Source organism: Mastacembelus armatus, chromosome 23 (assembly GCF_900324485.2).
Source record: "Mastacembelus armatus chromosome 23, fMasArm1.2, whole genome shotgun sequence".
Lineage (NCBI taxonomy): Eukaryota > Metazoa > Chordata > Actinopteri > Synbranchiformes > Mastacembelidae > Mastacembelus > Mastacembelus armatus.
This window is the reverse complement of record NC_046655.1, coordinates 8,190,603-8,205,540: the sequence shown is the minus strand read 5'-3', so window position 1 is coordinate 8,205,540 and position 14,938 is coordinate 8,190,603. Positions and strand designations below refer to the sequence as shown.

The 14,938-nt window shown below is 39.7% G+C and overlaps 2 protein-coding genes across 3 annotated transcripts in view; both read right to left on the bottom strand.

Annotated features, from left to right (window-relative positions):
• The window catches only part of atxn7l1 (ataxin 7-like 1), a 28,006-nt gene extending 22,635 nt beyond the window's left edge, over nt 1-5,371 (bottom strand). The window contains exons 1-2 of one of the 2 annotated variants that reach the window (XM_026326749.1): nt 4,965-5,371; nt 4,675-4,741 (exon numbers count right to left, since the gene is read on the bottom strand). The gene's annotated coding sequence lies outside the window, so the exon portion shown is untranslated. The remainder of the gene's footprint in view (nt 1-4,674; nt 4,742-4,964) is intronic. The other variant, XM_026326750.1, reaches the window with a different exon arrangement.
• Nucleotides 5,372-7,481: 2,110 nt separating this feature from the next.
• On the bottom strand, nt 7,482-14,558 carry sypl1 (synaptophysin-like 1). The gene is made up of 6 exons (XM_026327195.2): nt 14,388-14,558; nt 13,842-14,031; nt 10,494-10,612; nt 10,123-10,327; nt 9,799-9,990; nt 7,482-9,211 (listed from the first exon to the last, which is right to left on the bottom strand). Exons 2-6 carry the CDS (start codon nt 13,911-13,913, stop codon nt 9,080-9,082), a joined length of 720 nt encoding a protein of 239 aa, XP_026182980.1. The 5' UTR covers nt 13,914-14,031; nt 14,388-14,558; the 3' UTR covers nt 7,482-9,079.
• Between the last annotated feature and the right edge of the window lie 380 nt (nt 14,559-14,938).

Below are 14,938 nucleotides of genomic sequence, written 5' to 3'. Positions count from 1 at the left end.
AATTTTTACTGTATTAAAGGTATAATAAACCCTCCCACACAAATCTTTAGATTTAGTCTCATGGTGTTATTATATAGCTTTAGAGGTGTGTTAGGCTCTAAGAGAGGATGCTAATCCCCTGTGTCACCCTTATCAAAACCAACAATTTAGCATGGGTGATTACTCTGTGTCCTCATCAAGCAGAAAGAAACAGACAGCTGCAAGAAAATCCTCTCAAACACACACACTAGCTAGTATACAGTGTGCAAGCCAGCATACAGCAACATTATGCCTAGAGTTACAGTACGAGAGATACCCCCACCCATTCAACGAAAATTGAAAAAAAACCAAACAAATATGTCCGATGGAGAACAGCTATTTTCCCTTTTGGCTAAGCTTTGACAACCTAATCTCACCGAACCCAAACAAGCTCTGCTGACAGAAATCACAGCACTTATTAGCACAGGGTTTAAGCCAGACTCACTGAGGGGAGGTGGGCTGTGTATAGATATGTGTGTTTGTAAAAGTGCGCATGTGGCAGGGGTTTAGAGGGTGGTGATAGGAGAATGTGTGGGTGTCTGACAGGGTACAGACGATCTGTTAGGTTACTCAAGGTCAAAGTACCATATCGCAAACATATGTATACAGTGTGTGTGATGCTGAACCTGACACTAAAGAGTATGTGACAGATGGAGCCTGTGTGCATGTACATAAAAGGTCAGACCTAGTTTCATTACTCGCGCGTGAAGGACAAATACACCGAAGCTGCCATGATCACAAGTAGGATTTCATGACTTTCAGTGTTATGTTAATACTGACAGAAGGTTTCTCATAAATACTGAAGAGTAATACAGTTAGATTAAAGCTAGGGCACTATAATTAACCAAAGAAGAGAATAAAATCGATGTAGCACTGCAAAGAAAAAGTCCTTCCTATCAGATGCTGAGCAGCTGCACTGAAATAGTTCATATTAAGATGCCTTTCACAAGTTCAGACTGTCAATATGGAAGAAATTATTTCTCACTCACTTTCCATCGCAATCTTTTCTAGACATGCTTCTGGAACGAAGCCACAATCCAAACTCTTTGATTCCTGTGTTTGCTAAGCAAAAAAAAAAAAAAACTTTCACTGGCAAATTAACTGTAGTGTTTGTTTTCTGACGTAACTGAAGGCGGTGTGATCAGAGTTACGATAATCCAAACGCTAGTGGAAAGGTGTGGCAGTTTGAGGGTGAAAAACATCTTTCAAATACTGTCATAGCAGTCCAGTCTGTTAAGCAGCAGAGATTAATACGATTTTAATATCAGCAGTGTTACAAAGACACTAGAAACACTATGGGCAGGTTATGTCAGTCTGCCAAGTGGTTTCTGTTCAAAGGTTGCTCAGCATCACCACCGTTTCACTTTCCTGTCATTGAGGAAATGAACACATTTTCTTTGTAATAAACAATCAGCAAAGCCCTGCCAAAAAAAAAAAAAAAAAAAAAATTATGATGGGAATTTTTTAGTTTCTGACAAATGGCAAATTCCAGGGTTTACAGTAACAGAAAAGGATTTTTAGTGGGAGTACTGGAAAAAAAAGCAAGAATGCAATTTCCTCTGCATTTGCCAAGTCAAATGCAAACGAAGTACATAGCCTATTTCTACAGCCTGAATACTGTGTGGTTGTGTGTGTGTGTATGTATGTATGTGTGTCAAGCCAACTGCTGCAGACTGCCAAAGGACTGACAGGCCACAAAATGAACTACAAAAACAATCAGTCACTAGTGAATAAGCATGTTTGGAGCTATTAGAACAATGTATCATTGGACATTGATTAAATTTATACTAAATGAATCAACTTCCCACTGGCGACTTATTTCTTGAAAATTGAGGTAAAAGGACTTGCTGACGAAAACGAGAAAGAATACTGAACTACAAAACAGAGGCTATGTTGACTAACACCAACGTAATAATGCAACTGTAAGAAAGACAAAAAAAAAAAAAACCTTAGAGGAACTCTTGGCATTAGGTATCACTTTCCAACATTCATTTTGCTACTGCTTCTCCAGAAGAGATGAGATATTCATCATTTTCAAACATTTAAACCTTCTCTAGAAATGTTATCCAAGTATAAAAGCTCACTGTTATATCACGTTTCAGGTTAACAAGGGTTTTTTTTTTTCATCTAAAATATTTTCAAGGTCAGAATCATCTCATCATCAGGAAGCAATTTTGGCACAAAAGAAAAGCCAGGCTGAAAAATAAACTAAAAATAAACTGCCAGGGAAACAATTTGGAAAACACTTTAAAAAAACAAATCATGAGAACAGTTTCACTGACATATCACAGATGATTAATGAATGCAATCTAACATCTAGGATAAATGTACATCTACTTGATCTAAGAACAAGCTCATTCCATTCACTTCCTATGTTTTTGTTACAGATATGAACTATCTGCTTAAATTTCGACAATACAGGTGGGTTTTCAAGACTAAACTAATATATTATTATTACAGTAATGATTTATGTAATTGGTGACCTGCCCAGGGTGTACCCCTTCCTTTCACCCAAAGAGAACTGGGATAGGCTCCAGCAGATCCCTGTGACCCTAAATAGGAATAAGTGGATGTAGATAATGGATGGATGATTTATGTAATTCATTATTAAAACAGGATTTATCATTTCAGCTTCTAAGGTTGTTGACGGATTTTACACTGTTTCAGTTTTATGCATTTTTCACTCGGGCATACTTTGATACTACCTCACTGTACTTTGCAAGAAGCACAAAACATTAAAACATATATCCATTTGATCGCTTGCATTCCAGGCTTGACAGGATAATATGACTTATTTCTGCTCGAACCATTTAAATGCAGACAGCTCCCCATTTTCTAAATGAATAATTTTGAGCTGTCTGGTATATAACAATTTTGGAAGCCCATCAGCAGAGGAAACAACACGTACTGCAAACATTATTGTGCCATAGCTTGCACAGTGTGCTATGTTTCCTTGTGTTTGATGCATCCTGTATTTCAACGAATTTATCCTGAATTAACATTTCTCACAGCAATCTTGCAGAGATCTCCTCATCATACTGGCATCTAAAGCTATAGTGTCATTTTTAATGAGCTATTTTTAAATAACACAAAATGCATCAATGCATATTTCCTGCTCAACACCTAAAGAAACATCATATTACCAGGTTTACACTAACTCCCAGCCTTACTAAGTAGTAATTGTAAAAATAGCAGCATTACAGCAATGGAATGATGACAGTGGCTGCCAGTCTAGTCAGACTAAGTTGCTGTCGGTTGTCATCATCTCCACTGTGCGTGCATGTGTGTGAGAGTGAGACAGACATGCTATAGATACCAACCATGACCTGCACCGCATATCAATTACTGCCAACCTGGCCTCGCTGTCTTCTATCATGTGTGCAGACGGAAGTGTCAAGTGAGAACAAATTCACAAATAAAGATTTTACGACATGTTTCCCATGTGTGTGTGCATGCATATTACTCTCAGCAGGCTTTAGTGTCATGTTGCCAACAGATCAGCAGTTCTGAAAACACTGCTCCAGTTTGGCTGTGAAAGAGGAAGATGAGGCATGTGAGCGAGCCTGTGTGCGTGTGGTGTGTGGTGTGTGTGAGTGCGAGGGATGGGGGGGTGGTGGTGGTTGGTATTTGACCAGCGAGAGTGAGAAGAGTTTCCTGGGCTCCGCGGATGCGTCAGTGTGTTCATACGAGGGCTGCAGCACGCTCGAACGCTCAGGGATGACTCAAGTGTGTTAGTGTGCAGCGCGTGCTCCTCTGGATATTTATACATGGTGAGGTATGGAGGAACTCCTCTGGCTCTGGTAGGGAATGGAAGTACCCACTCACTGCACAACCTCATCCACATTATTTACACATAATACATACTATATTTTTTAACATTAGCCCAGGTGCAACACAGTTAACAGTATATATGTATATATACGACATATTTTATTCATACACCAGCTTGATACTTTGGGTAATGTTTAGTCTTAGCAATTATAGCTGAAACTATGAAAAGGAAAAATGTAAGAACATACATAAATATACCAAAACAGCACAAGCAACTTAAAAACTAACCTTCTTTTCAGAATAACACAGATTTACAAGCACATCATCCAAAAGCCTGTGTATTTGAATAAAATCCTGTTTTTAACCGTTTGACAGGTGAAAAAACAAAGATATCAAAACAAAACAACTATTTATCTTATTTAGCTATACCTTACACATCATGTTCACAAGAAACAGCACAGACAGCAAATTAACTGGCAATGATTAACACAATAATTCTGGTCATTTCCAAGTAAAAATGGTGTCAGCAGCTCAAATATAAAGACTGGACACTTTAATTTCTCCCATATGACAGGAAACAGTATGTTTTTGCTTTTTGGTCTGCAAAAGCAAACAATGTGAATCATCTCTGGGAAGTTACCCAGTTACCATTGTCTATCATGATAGGGACAAAACATACATTGATTAATGGAGAAAACGGTGATCAGCTACTGCTCTGGATGCAGGACACCTATACCAAATGATCACAGGGAGTAAAGGAGATTTGTGCGGTGGAAAACAGAAAGATCCTGGCTTCCTTAATGCTGAACACCACGTGTGACCAAATAACAACAAACCACCTCCTGTAAATGACAGCGTGTCTAGTGGCAGACACAACTTCCTTACCTTCTTTGCTGAGCTTCACCGAGGCAGCAGGGCTCTCTATCGCTGCTATTCAAAGACGAGTCTGGGTCTGAGCAAACAAATAAACAAAAACAAAACAAAACAAAACAAAACAACGAAAAAAAAAACAGCCACTAAGAAAAACAGGCAGGGGAGCGTTCACAGTCAAACTTCGGGGCGATGCGCGGAGGAGCCGTGCTGCTCCTGACGCTGGCTATTTGGTTAGCATTAGCTCGCTAGCGCCCGAGCTGGCTCAGTAAATCAAGCGGAGCTGTCAAAGCTAACAAACTTACAGCTGGACAGTTGAGGGTGTCGCTACTGCGACCGTCTGCGGCACGAAGTGTGCACCGGAGCGGCTAGCTCTCCTCACTCGTCCGTGCACGGCCGTCACAGCAACCCGCCGAGGTTGCATTTCGGAGTAATATTTCTGACAGTTACTTTGCTGCGCTTTGACAGACCCTGCATGGTGGAGGAGCTTACTCAACTCAATCACACAGTTGGACCACGCACTTCCCGACAGTTTGTGCGCAACAACAACAACGCTACCGACGGGTGAACTTACTGTCAACAAAACGTAATTTAGCCGCACTAACGAAGGAAGACCAAGGCTCGCAAAGGAAGGTATCCGGACTTGGCATTTGGCGATCCAGTGTCGCCATTGCTCTTCCTTCTTGTTGCTTTGCTCAGAGCCGTTTTTTCCTTTCTCTCTCTCTCTCCCTCCCTCCCTCTCTCTCTCTCTCTCTCTCTCTCTCGCTCTGCTTCGCACGCAGCAGGCGAAAAACGAAAGGACGAGATATGCTGACGTCGTCGTCGGCGGGTTTCGGCTTGTTTCGGCATCAGTCGGAGAGTTGAGAGGTTGAGCTGCATACAGGGGAGCTATTCACCAGTTCAAAAGTTCACTATGTAGTCGCAGCCCAAAGCCTAATAATATTATACTGTTTTTATTTACTATGGGGCAGTTAGAGGTAACATTAGGTTACATCTGAAAAGATTAGAAATATTAAAAAATAAAATAATAAATATCCTCAAAAAACCCCACAAACAATCGAGGCTGTGCCATATAATGAATAAGAACAGGTCTGCTAACTAAATTGGCTATAAAATCTGTCTTTTATATGAATTATTTTAAAAGAAAAACATATGGAGTGACAACACTGTGTATGTTAATAGGTGATGTCAAGGCAGACTCTTAATTGCTGTATATGAAACTGTATTTACCTAACCTAACACAGGATGCAGACTACAAAGCAGCTCTGTGTTATTGGGACGGTAAATGCAAAAGTTTAATTGTCTGTTGAATGGTACAACATCCATATTGTTAGACTTAATTCGTTTGGCTTTAGTGTAAATGAGACAATGCACTTAACACTGGATGATGACAGAGGCAGGCAGTGGAGGCTGTTTAAACTCTAACATAGAGAAAGCTTTATCTACATTATGGGTTTATCACCAAAGCGAATGGTGAACAGAGAAACAAAATCATCAGATGCATCTGGATTCTCCTGGTCAGCCTGTTACACTGACAGGAAGTGGTACATAAATGTTTGGTTACTCTGTGAAGCTGAATGGGTCAGGCCCATGGCTCTACAATGTCCCCTTGTGGCTGAAAGCAGAACCTGCATTTTATGTGCAAATAGTTAAAAGTCTCAAGATGTATTTCGGGAATGTTCACATAGATTTTCCCTGAATGCACCACGAGTCAGATCATGACATTTCATGGTTAAAGAAAGTATAAATACATTCTCTGTCTTAATCATAAGGATATAAATAAACAGATGAAGTCTTGGGTGAAAGTTCATTCATTATTGTTCAAAAAAAAAATGAATAGAACTAAACAAACCATTGCATACACGCCCCTGATCACGTGACCCAATATGGGGTTGTCTTTTTTTTTTTTTGCTGAATTAGAGGTAGAGTAAGAAAGCTGGAGATGGGTGGAGATTCAGAGGAAATGTCAGACTTCAGTGAGGCCAAGGAAATGACTAGTCTTGATTAATTTATGCTGTGTCAAATAGGTCAAATCCACACACACACATATATCAGTTCATACTAATGTGAGGTTGAAAGCAGTCTTTCCTGTTTTTCTCATATAAATGCCAGCACACACTTCTATTGTTTTTCTGTGCACTGTTTTCCTTTTCTCACTCACATAAAAGAGATCATAATAGTCACATGACAAACCAGTAAACACAACTACTTTACCACTTTTCTATCTCTTTAGGGGCCATAATAATAGTTTTGGTATCTACAAATGCGCTAATGTTAGTTTGCTCTTACCTTTAAGAGCTCAGCAGATTTTATCTATACTGACAGGGTGTGTCTGACAAACACACTCCCAAGCACAGGCAGGCATGTTTATGTACACACACACACACACACAAATTTGCAGATGCATAAGATGCTCAGAGATTTAAAAAAAAAAAAAAAACATACATTTTTATTAAACAAAACGAAGTGACAGAACTGTGCATATCATAGTGTGTCTCTTGAAAACACAAACAAATAAACAATATGGCAGGTTAAATGCATTGCAACCGCTGACAAAGCTATAGGTTGTTGGATGATGATTACAGAAGTGCAGTGGTATACCCAGTACACCACACACAGTTGTTGTTTTATTGAAGTTTGTCCTTCAGCGAAATTAAATGAATTATGAAACATCCAACATACATTTCCACTATAAAAGCAATAAAGAAAAAGATATTAAATTACAAATCCCTCAAACTAACTTTCTACTAATACTGAAAGTGGAAAAGTAAAAGAAAAAGGTAGTTTACAAAAACACAACACCAGCTCACTATTTGGATTTAAAGGAATTTAAAAAAAAAATGGATAAGAATGACAATAAAAAAATAAAAGAGAAAGTTAGCACTACATTCAACGTGGTAATAAAAGAAAGGACACAGTCAAGGGAGGGTTTCTCATTTAACTGGTACCTTGGTAGAAACTAACTAAATCAAAACCTTCAGAGGAAATGAAAGATTTCAAACTCTGGCTGCACTCACACAGCAACACTTTCCTAATTAAGTAGCCAAATCTTAATCATATACACTTTATGGATTTACACTCCCACGGTGCTTTAGAGTACATCATAAAAGCATATTAAGCACCATGTGAATGCACTGTGCATGTGGTGATAAGAAGTGTAAGAAGAATTACCTTCCTGATATGTGGGTTGAAGGCAATTTTAGATAGTCTGTGTCTGAAGTGTCTTAAAATTGAAAACTCTAATTGCATACATTATACCTTACAGAGGAAAGTCTGAGAATAAAAGCTTCTGTTGATTCACCTCATACATGAAAACAGGACATTTTTACTGCCATGCATGATAATGACCACTAGGGGGCAAATGGACTAACTGAGAACTTCAATGAACAGAACAGTCATGAACCTAAAAACATTATAACAATAACAAAATGTGCAAAAAATAAGACTTAATGAGAAAATATGACTACATTTCACAGCTGATATCAAATCTATGCAATATTTCTCATGCACATTTTTATGATAATGTTATAGACCATAGAATATTAATAGAGCAATAATCTGGCAATAATCTTTTGTTTTACCCTGAAAACCATGATGATGTTGTGGCTGAGGCTAAAAACATAAATCTTGATTCACGTGCTTGGTTTTATGTCACAGACAAGGCGATGACTTCAAAGTAACAAAGTAAACTTAAATTCATCAGTATGAAATCAAGCACAATAAATTCAATCTGTGTCCCAGAATGGAAGAATATCTAAACTAAGCTAAGCTGTGAACACATTAATTATTGGCTGTGCATGTATGCCCTTACTATAACATGAAAAACCGTCTAGGAATAGTGATTAAAAAAAAAAAAAAGAACAAAAACGTATGCAGTTTATGCAGTGGTAAAGCTGTAGTATGTGGAACTGGTCCAAATAAGGAAGCTTGTGAAAACACTCAAACTTAGGTGTGATAACTTCTTCTCCACATACATCCTACTAATGCAGGGTTGCTTAGCACCCGAGAGGAATAATTTAAAGAAATGTACATTTCTTTCAGCACTTTTCTCAGCTCTAGCATGCCATGTATATGTCTACTAGTATGTGCGAGAAATTAAATGGTACCAAGTATTTTTTGTGCGAAAAAATGTCAATTTACCCCTGTGTAAAACCTAAGCAGCTGCTTCTGTATTAATATGGTCCCTATCTATCTATCTATCTATCTATCTATCTATCTATCTATCTATATATCTATCTATCTATCTATCTATCTACCTACCTACCTACCCTTCATTTTGTCTGTCTTCATCATCTTCGTGCATGTGTCTTTGTATATGGAGGCTGATTCTGTTCTGTGTGTGATGTGTGGATGTGAGAGGCAGAATGTAAAAGTGTATTGTGAAATGTGTTTTTGTGTATGTGTTGCTGTATACTGTATATTAGATGGGTGCAGGAACTTGTTGCCTTGCTTGTCCAGACTGGGAAGTAAATTTCTGGGAGTGCCAGCGAGTCTCCTTGTACACAAACCAGGCGTTGATCGCCCACAAAAACATGTTGAGGTAGCCAAACACCTGGGAGAATTAAGACAGAATAAAATGTTGTTTTAATAAGCGTACTGGAAAATAACTAGAATAACAGATTTGTTATAATACAATGGAAACCTGAAAAAAAAAACAAACTGCTAATACGTTCATCTAGAGATTAAAATGTTTTTTTTAATTTTAGTTTTTGAAACTGCAACAAATTTGCTTTGGAATTTGGGCTGAGACAGAAAATGCTGAGTAGAGCACAGTAACAGTGTCTAGATGGGCAACAGCCATAATGAATAACTCCCACTGTAAAAAGAAATGGCCTTCCAATGCAACTTAGATTCAGGTGTGTTTCTGGGTCTCTGATGTGAACTTGTGCCACCAGTCTCAAGCTTAAATGATGAGGAGGCTGATAATCTCACTTCTTTTGAATTGACAGGTTTTATTTTGAAGCTTGTGGTCTTCATCCTCAACTATTGCTGAGATCACGTGAGGACATATATCTGCACCTACAACTAAACTGAGTATGATGTGTACAATCGGTGGAGTTACCCTCTGCTTCTGAAAGTGCTTGGTACAAGTGTAACGAATACTGTCAAGCAGGACAGCGGCACTGCTTTTCCTCTCACCACAGAGATGTTGAGGGTCCGAATGTTGGCGAACTCCGTGACCTCACAGGTGATGTTGCTGCCTTTGCAGAGTGCCAGCGTGGCGCTGATGCCATCTGTGTCCGTGGCGTCCTTCACATTCTGCAGGCCCTTCGCCCAGGCCGACGAACACACCAGCCACAGGAAGACCAGGATCGCTGTGATCACAAAGTCCTGGAAATAAGAACAGACATATAAACTCAAGAGGGAAAAAAAAAAAAAAAAGATAAAAGTTTCTCATTTTAGGGGCCCACAAAACCTACTTTTTGACAATTGGACGTCCATAGGAAAAGTGTCAATACTCACAAAAATGGGTCCAAAGTCAGAGTCTTTGTAGACGTGCATGTAGCCTAAATAAACCAACAGAGCCACCATGCTGTACAGGAAGCAGACGACAGCGATGCCTACAAAGAACTCAGCTGAGGAGGCCGAGTCTCCCACCATGTGTGTCGTCGTGACAGAGTGGTTACAAATAGTGGTGTTTCCCTCGACGAGCGGGACCTGGCTTAACCTGGCGACGGTACAAGAGTGAAGGGTGAAAGAATCTTTACTGTTTTTGATTTTTTTTCAACATACATCCTATCAAATGGTGTCCTATAATTGATCTACTATCCATCTGTGACACTTAAACCCTGTCCGCTGCTGAAAATCACCCAAAATTGTGCAGTAATTCTCACCTAAATGGGTAGTGAAAGTTGGCATGGAGTGTTTCATTTCTGCCATCGCCACAGAAGACAGATACGACGTTACTCCCTGAGAACCCGCCACTGCTCCCAAAAGCAAATATGGCCGTGAGCTGTTTGGGTAGAGGAGAGAGAGAGAGAGTGAGGGATGAGGCGAACAGTTGAAGCTGATGTGAGAAAACTCTCTTCAACTTTGGGGAAAACTTTCTAAATCATAACACTTAAGCTACTGGGTATTTGTTTAAGAGGAGGCGTCTTATAAAGCTACAACTCAAAAAGACTTTTATTTGAATGAGAGAGATGAGTTAATTCAATTATGATTAAGATGTTCAAGGATTTTAATGTGTAGCAATCTGAAAAAGATGAATATAAAGACTGTCATCTTATAAAAATGGGACTTAGATTCCTACACTAATGCTGCCATTCAGCTCTTGAATTCTTTCTCGCAAGGGCAGAAAAGCATCTGATTCAGCGTGTAGGCCATGTGACACTAATGCTCTGCTTAAAACCACCAAATACTAAATTCTTTTAGTCAGGGCGGCTGCTCCTATGCTTAACCCTCAAGACGCAGCAGGAGGAACAATGATCGTATGACTCAGTGGGTATTAAGCTCAGTCATACTCTCACTTGCATCACTTTACGGCATCATTATCGAGCAGTTCTTGCGGGTTCGAAAAGCCAATGTAAGAAGAAAAGAAAGTAAACCTTTAGCTCAGCTGCTTGTGGTTATTACACAAACCGATATTTCCAAGGAATAATGGAAACAAATCGAAGTCAGCTTAATGTGGTGGAATCAGTTTCCCGAAAACGTCTTAAACCTGTATCAACTGATGAATAAAAGTCCGACATGCACTCTCCTTTTAACTTCAATATAAAAAAAAATATTATAGCAACTTAATGGTTTCTGTTCCCTTCGCTTTGTAAAATATATACAATCTTCTGTTGTAGCGGTCAGCATGCAGTGAACAGGAAGTAGATGTGTATCATGTGATGAAGGTAATACTCTTTGGTTCACACGGCCCATTGGAGGGTAATGGCACCATGGCTCCGTACTGTGTTCCCCCAGCAGGACACACCAAACCAAAAATTTAAAGTGAAACTCTTTAACTGACTTCTTGAAGTCTAACGTCCCTGAAAAGTGCTTACAAGTGGAGCAGTGCAACTTTGAGCCTTTACGGTCGCACCACAAGACCCACATATGGGCACGTACACACATACTGTACATCTGCACTCGCACACAGACCTCGAGGCCTTTCTCCAGATGTTCCTCCAGATGTCACTGACTGCCACTTCCTGTTTTTCTGGCTACGTGCCACAGCAAGCTACTCCTGACATATTTCTGTTCCACAGGCTCCGTCACTGTCCCACTATGAGGCCAGTGAGCCACAGTGTGAACAACTGTAAAGGCCAGCATGGACCAAACACACACACACACACATTTATATTAGATTGGGTTTATGAGGACATTTTAAACAGAGCATAAATATCACACTGTCAGTCAAATGTTTCAGACATTAGCATTTAGATTTAATTAAAGTTACAGGTTCTAGCCTGACAGCATCTTCACTCATCTTTGACTTCATCTTTAAAAAAATACGACCACCTTCAGTTCAGTTCTTATACAGTGGTCACTGAGTCCAGGTCCGTCACACCATTTTCCCAGCGGGTTTCTTTCCCAAGAACCCAAACAGCTTTATTATCATTATTTCAACATGCTGAGTGGGTGAAGCAAGCTTCGTCACATTTGTTATTCTGAACCCTCCTTCCTGTTTACTACTGCTGGGAAGATTATATCTAAGGAAGTATGAATGTCTAAATCTTCGAATTAAAACAGGGAAACCTGCTGGATAGGCTGATAAACCACTAAGTCTAAACTCAGAGACCGTTTTTATTCATTTGCTGATTCTGTTCAATTGCTATGTTAAATTTCTGTCTAACATCTATGGACCAGACATAGACACACTGCTGCTGCTGCCTGAACACAAGCTACAATCCACTTATACGTGCCCTTCTTGCAGATGAATGTGTTTATTAATGAAGGGCTTTCTGAGCCTGTTATAGTGACAGAAATGAGGTTCTGGTATAGATCCAAATTACACAGAAGGTTTTTACAGGTATAGGGAGTAAACTGAAAGTAACGTATGCACCATTTCTTTTTCCAACAGATTCTGTAATTGTTTTAATAATGGAATAGAATAAGAAACCTCGTTATACTGATCCAAACTCCTGAACCGAATTAATGATGTTTAATGTAGTCATTAGTACCGTTGTGTGGGTGAGGACCCATGTAGCAAAAAGGACCCCCCAAGCATTAAATGAGTCAATATATGCCAGTTTATCCTCTAACCCCTTATAAACAAATGTAAATGTGCTTTGTTAAGTTTTAAGAGTTACGAGGCAGTGAAGCACACATCAACACACAGCTTTGTCTTGAGTCAGATGACTGGGTGTTACTGCTGCTCTATAGCTCTGTGTGTGGGTGTGTGTGTGTGTGTGTGTTATGAGTGAACAGAACAGCTGAGATAAACTCTAGCAGATTTACATTACCCACCCTGGTTTCCTCCGACCCAGATTCGTAGAGCTGAACTGGAAACTGGAGACTTTGTTTTAAACAAACTGTTACATGTTCTGTCGTGATACACAGAACTGAGAGTTCAGGTCAGTGTGTGTATGTGTGTGTGTGTGTGTGAGCAGCTGAAACGTTACACCCCTCTGCACACTTATCCAGATGTAAATTATTGCTGAGAAATGCATTAATCTGTAACCGTGTCACCTGAAACACAGGCCCATGTAACCAGCTAACCCAGGTGCAATGGACATAAGGGGCTACCCCCAATTTGAATAAGGGATTCTTCAAACTGTGATTCTGAAAGTTTAGAAAATAGCAAACAATAGAAGAAGAAGAATGAACGTCAGTGGAAACTGTTGTCTGAGGGGGCATTTATCTTGCTTCGTCTTGTGTACAAACACAACCAAAGTTTTCACATCCCTTCATTTGTATTCATTCCTCCAAGTATGAAACTATATATAATGTAGAAAAAACTCTTTGCTGCAGCTGCAGGAAGATAATAAAGATGGTATATGCTTTTTATGTAGTGTGACTAAAGTCATCGTCATATTTGTGTGGTTTATAAATAAATCTGCCACCTCCGTCTCCTTTTTAAAATAAAAAACAAAAAACTAATTCTTCCTAAAACTGTGTTTTTTTTTTTTTTTAAGGGTGAAAATCGCCGGGAAAAAAAGGGAAACTCCAAGTCCCAAGAAAAAGACCCGAACCTCCCTGTCCTCTGGTTATGGCACACACACACACGCACGCACACGCAGCATATTCATCTAACTCACCCACTCCACCACTTTGACGAAACCTAGGGGCTCCTTCAGCGGCGACAAGTTGAGCCGAAACCCGGTCATCATGATTGCGCTTCTGATCCAAAACCTTTATCCAACTGCTCCTAAACTGTGGATGACGGTCCAACAGGGAGGGAAAAGGGGGAGTTGTTTGACAGAATGACGTGGAGATCTACTGTCGACGCTGCAAAAAATTACAAGAGTTAGAAAAGTCACTTCAAAGTCACTAAAAAGCAACTCAGTCAAATTTCCGCCATCGATGCGCGATTATTCCTCTCAGCTCAAAATCCAGTTTTACGCATTTCAGACTTTTACCCACAAACGTCAACGGAAAAGGTAATTAGTTAAGGGAGGGATTTCTTGCAGTGTGGCTTGAAAAACGATCGTTTTCCTTGCGCTTGGCTTGGTGATGCGCAAATGCGCAGACGATGTAGCGGAGAAGGAGCTCGTGTGCGCCAAATTAAGGTTTTCTTGGGTGAGAAAGCGTCTTGTGTGTTATGGTAAAGGAAAATAGTGCGAAATGCAAAGTCATTACTTTACCTTGTTTTTCTTCCACTTGGGCTGGAAAATATATCTGACCACTTCAGGAAAGTTACTCAGAGTACCTAAAGGCATCGGAAGTGTCCCGCTGAGATTTCATTGGATCCATCCGCTAAAACGAGGCTTCCTCCTCCTTGCTGAGTGTGCAGTTTGTGCCTGACGCCTCTTTGCTGCGCACTGGGTCATATGACCCTCGGAGCAAACCACAGATTTAAAAAAAAAAAACGTTTCAACCCCTGAAAAAGAAAGAGGTTGACATCTGGATTGTTAAAGGGGCATTTCACCCAAAAGCCTGATGTGGTAGTTCCAAAGTAACGACATATTCACTGGTACTTACATATACGTAGCAGGGAGGGGAGCTATTGAAAGGTGCTGTGGAGTTGCATTATGGGATAAATGTCAGGATGTAGGATCTATTTTTGTATGTGAGCATATGTATTTAAAAATGGACTCAGAAAGATGTTTGGCAAAATGGGGATCTTAAGAGAACTCAGCATTAATGGGTTCTTAAATAAACGGTATAGCAACTGAATAAATAAGTGACACAATAT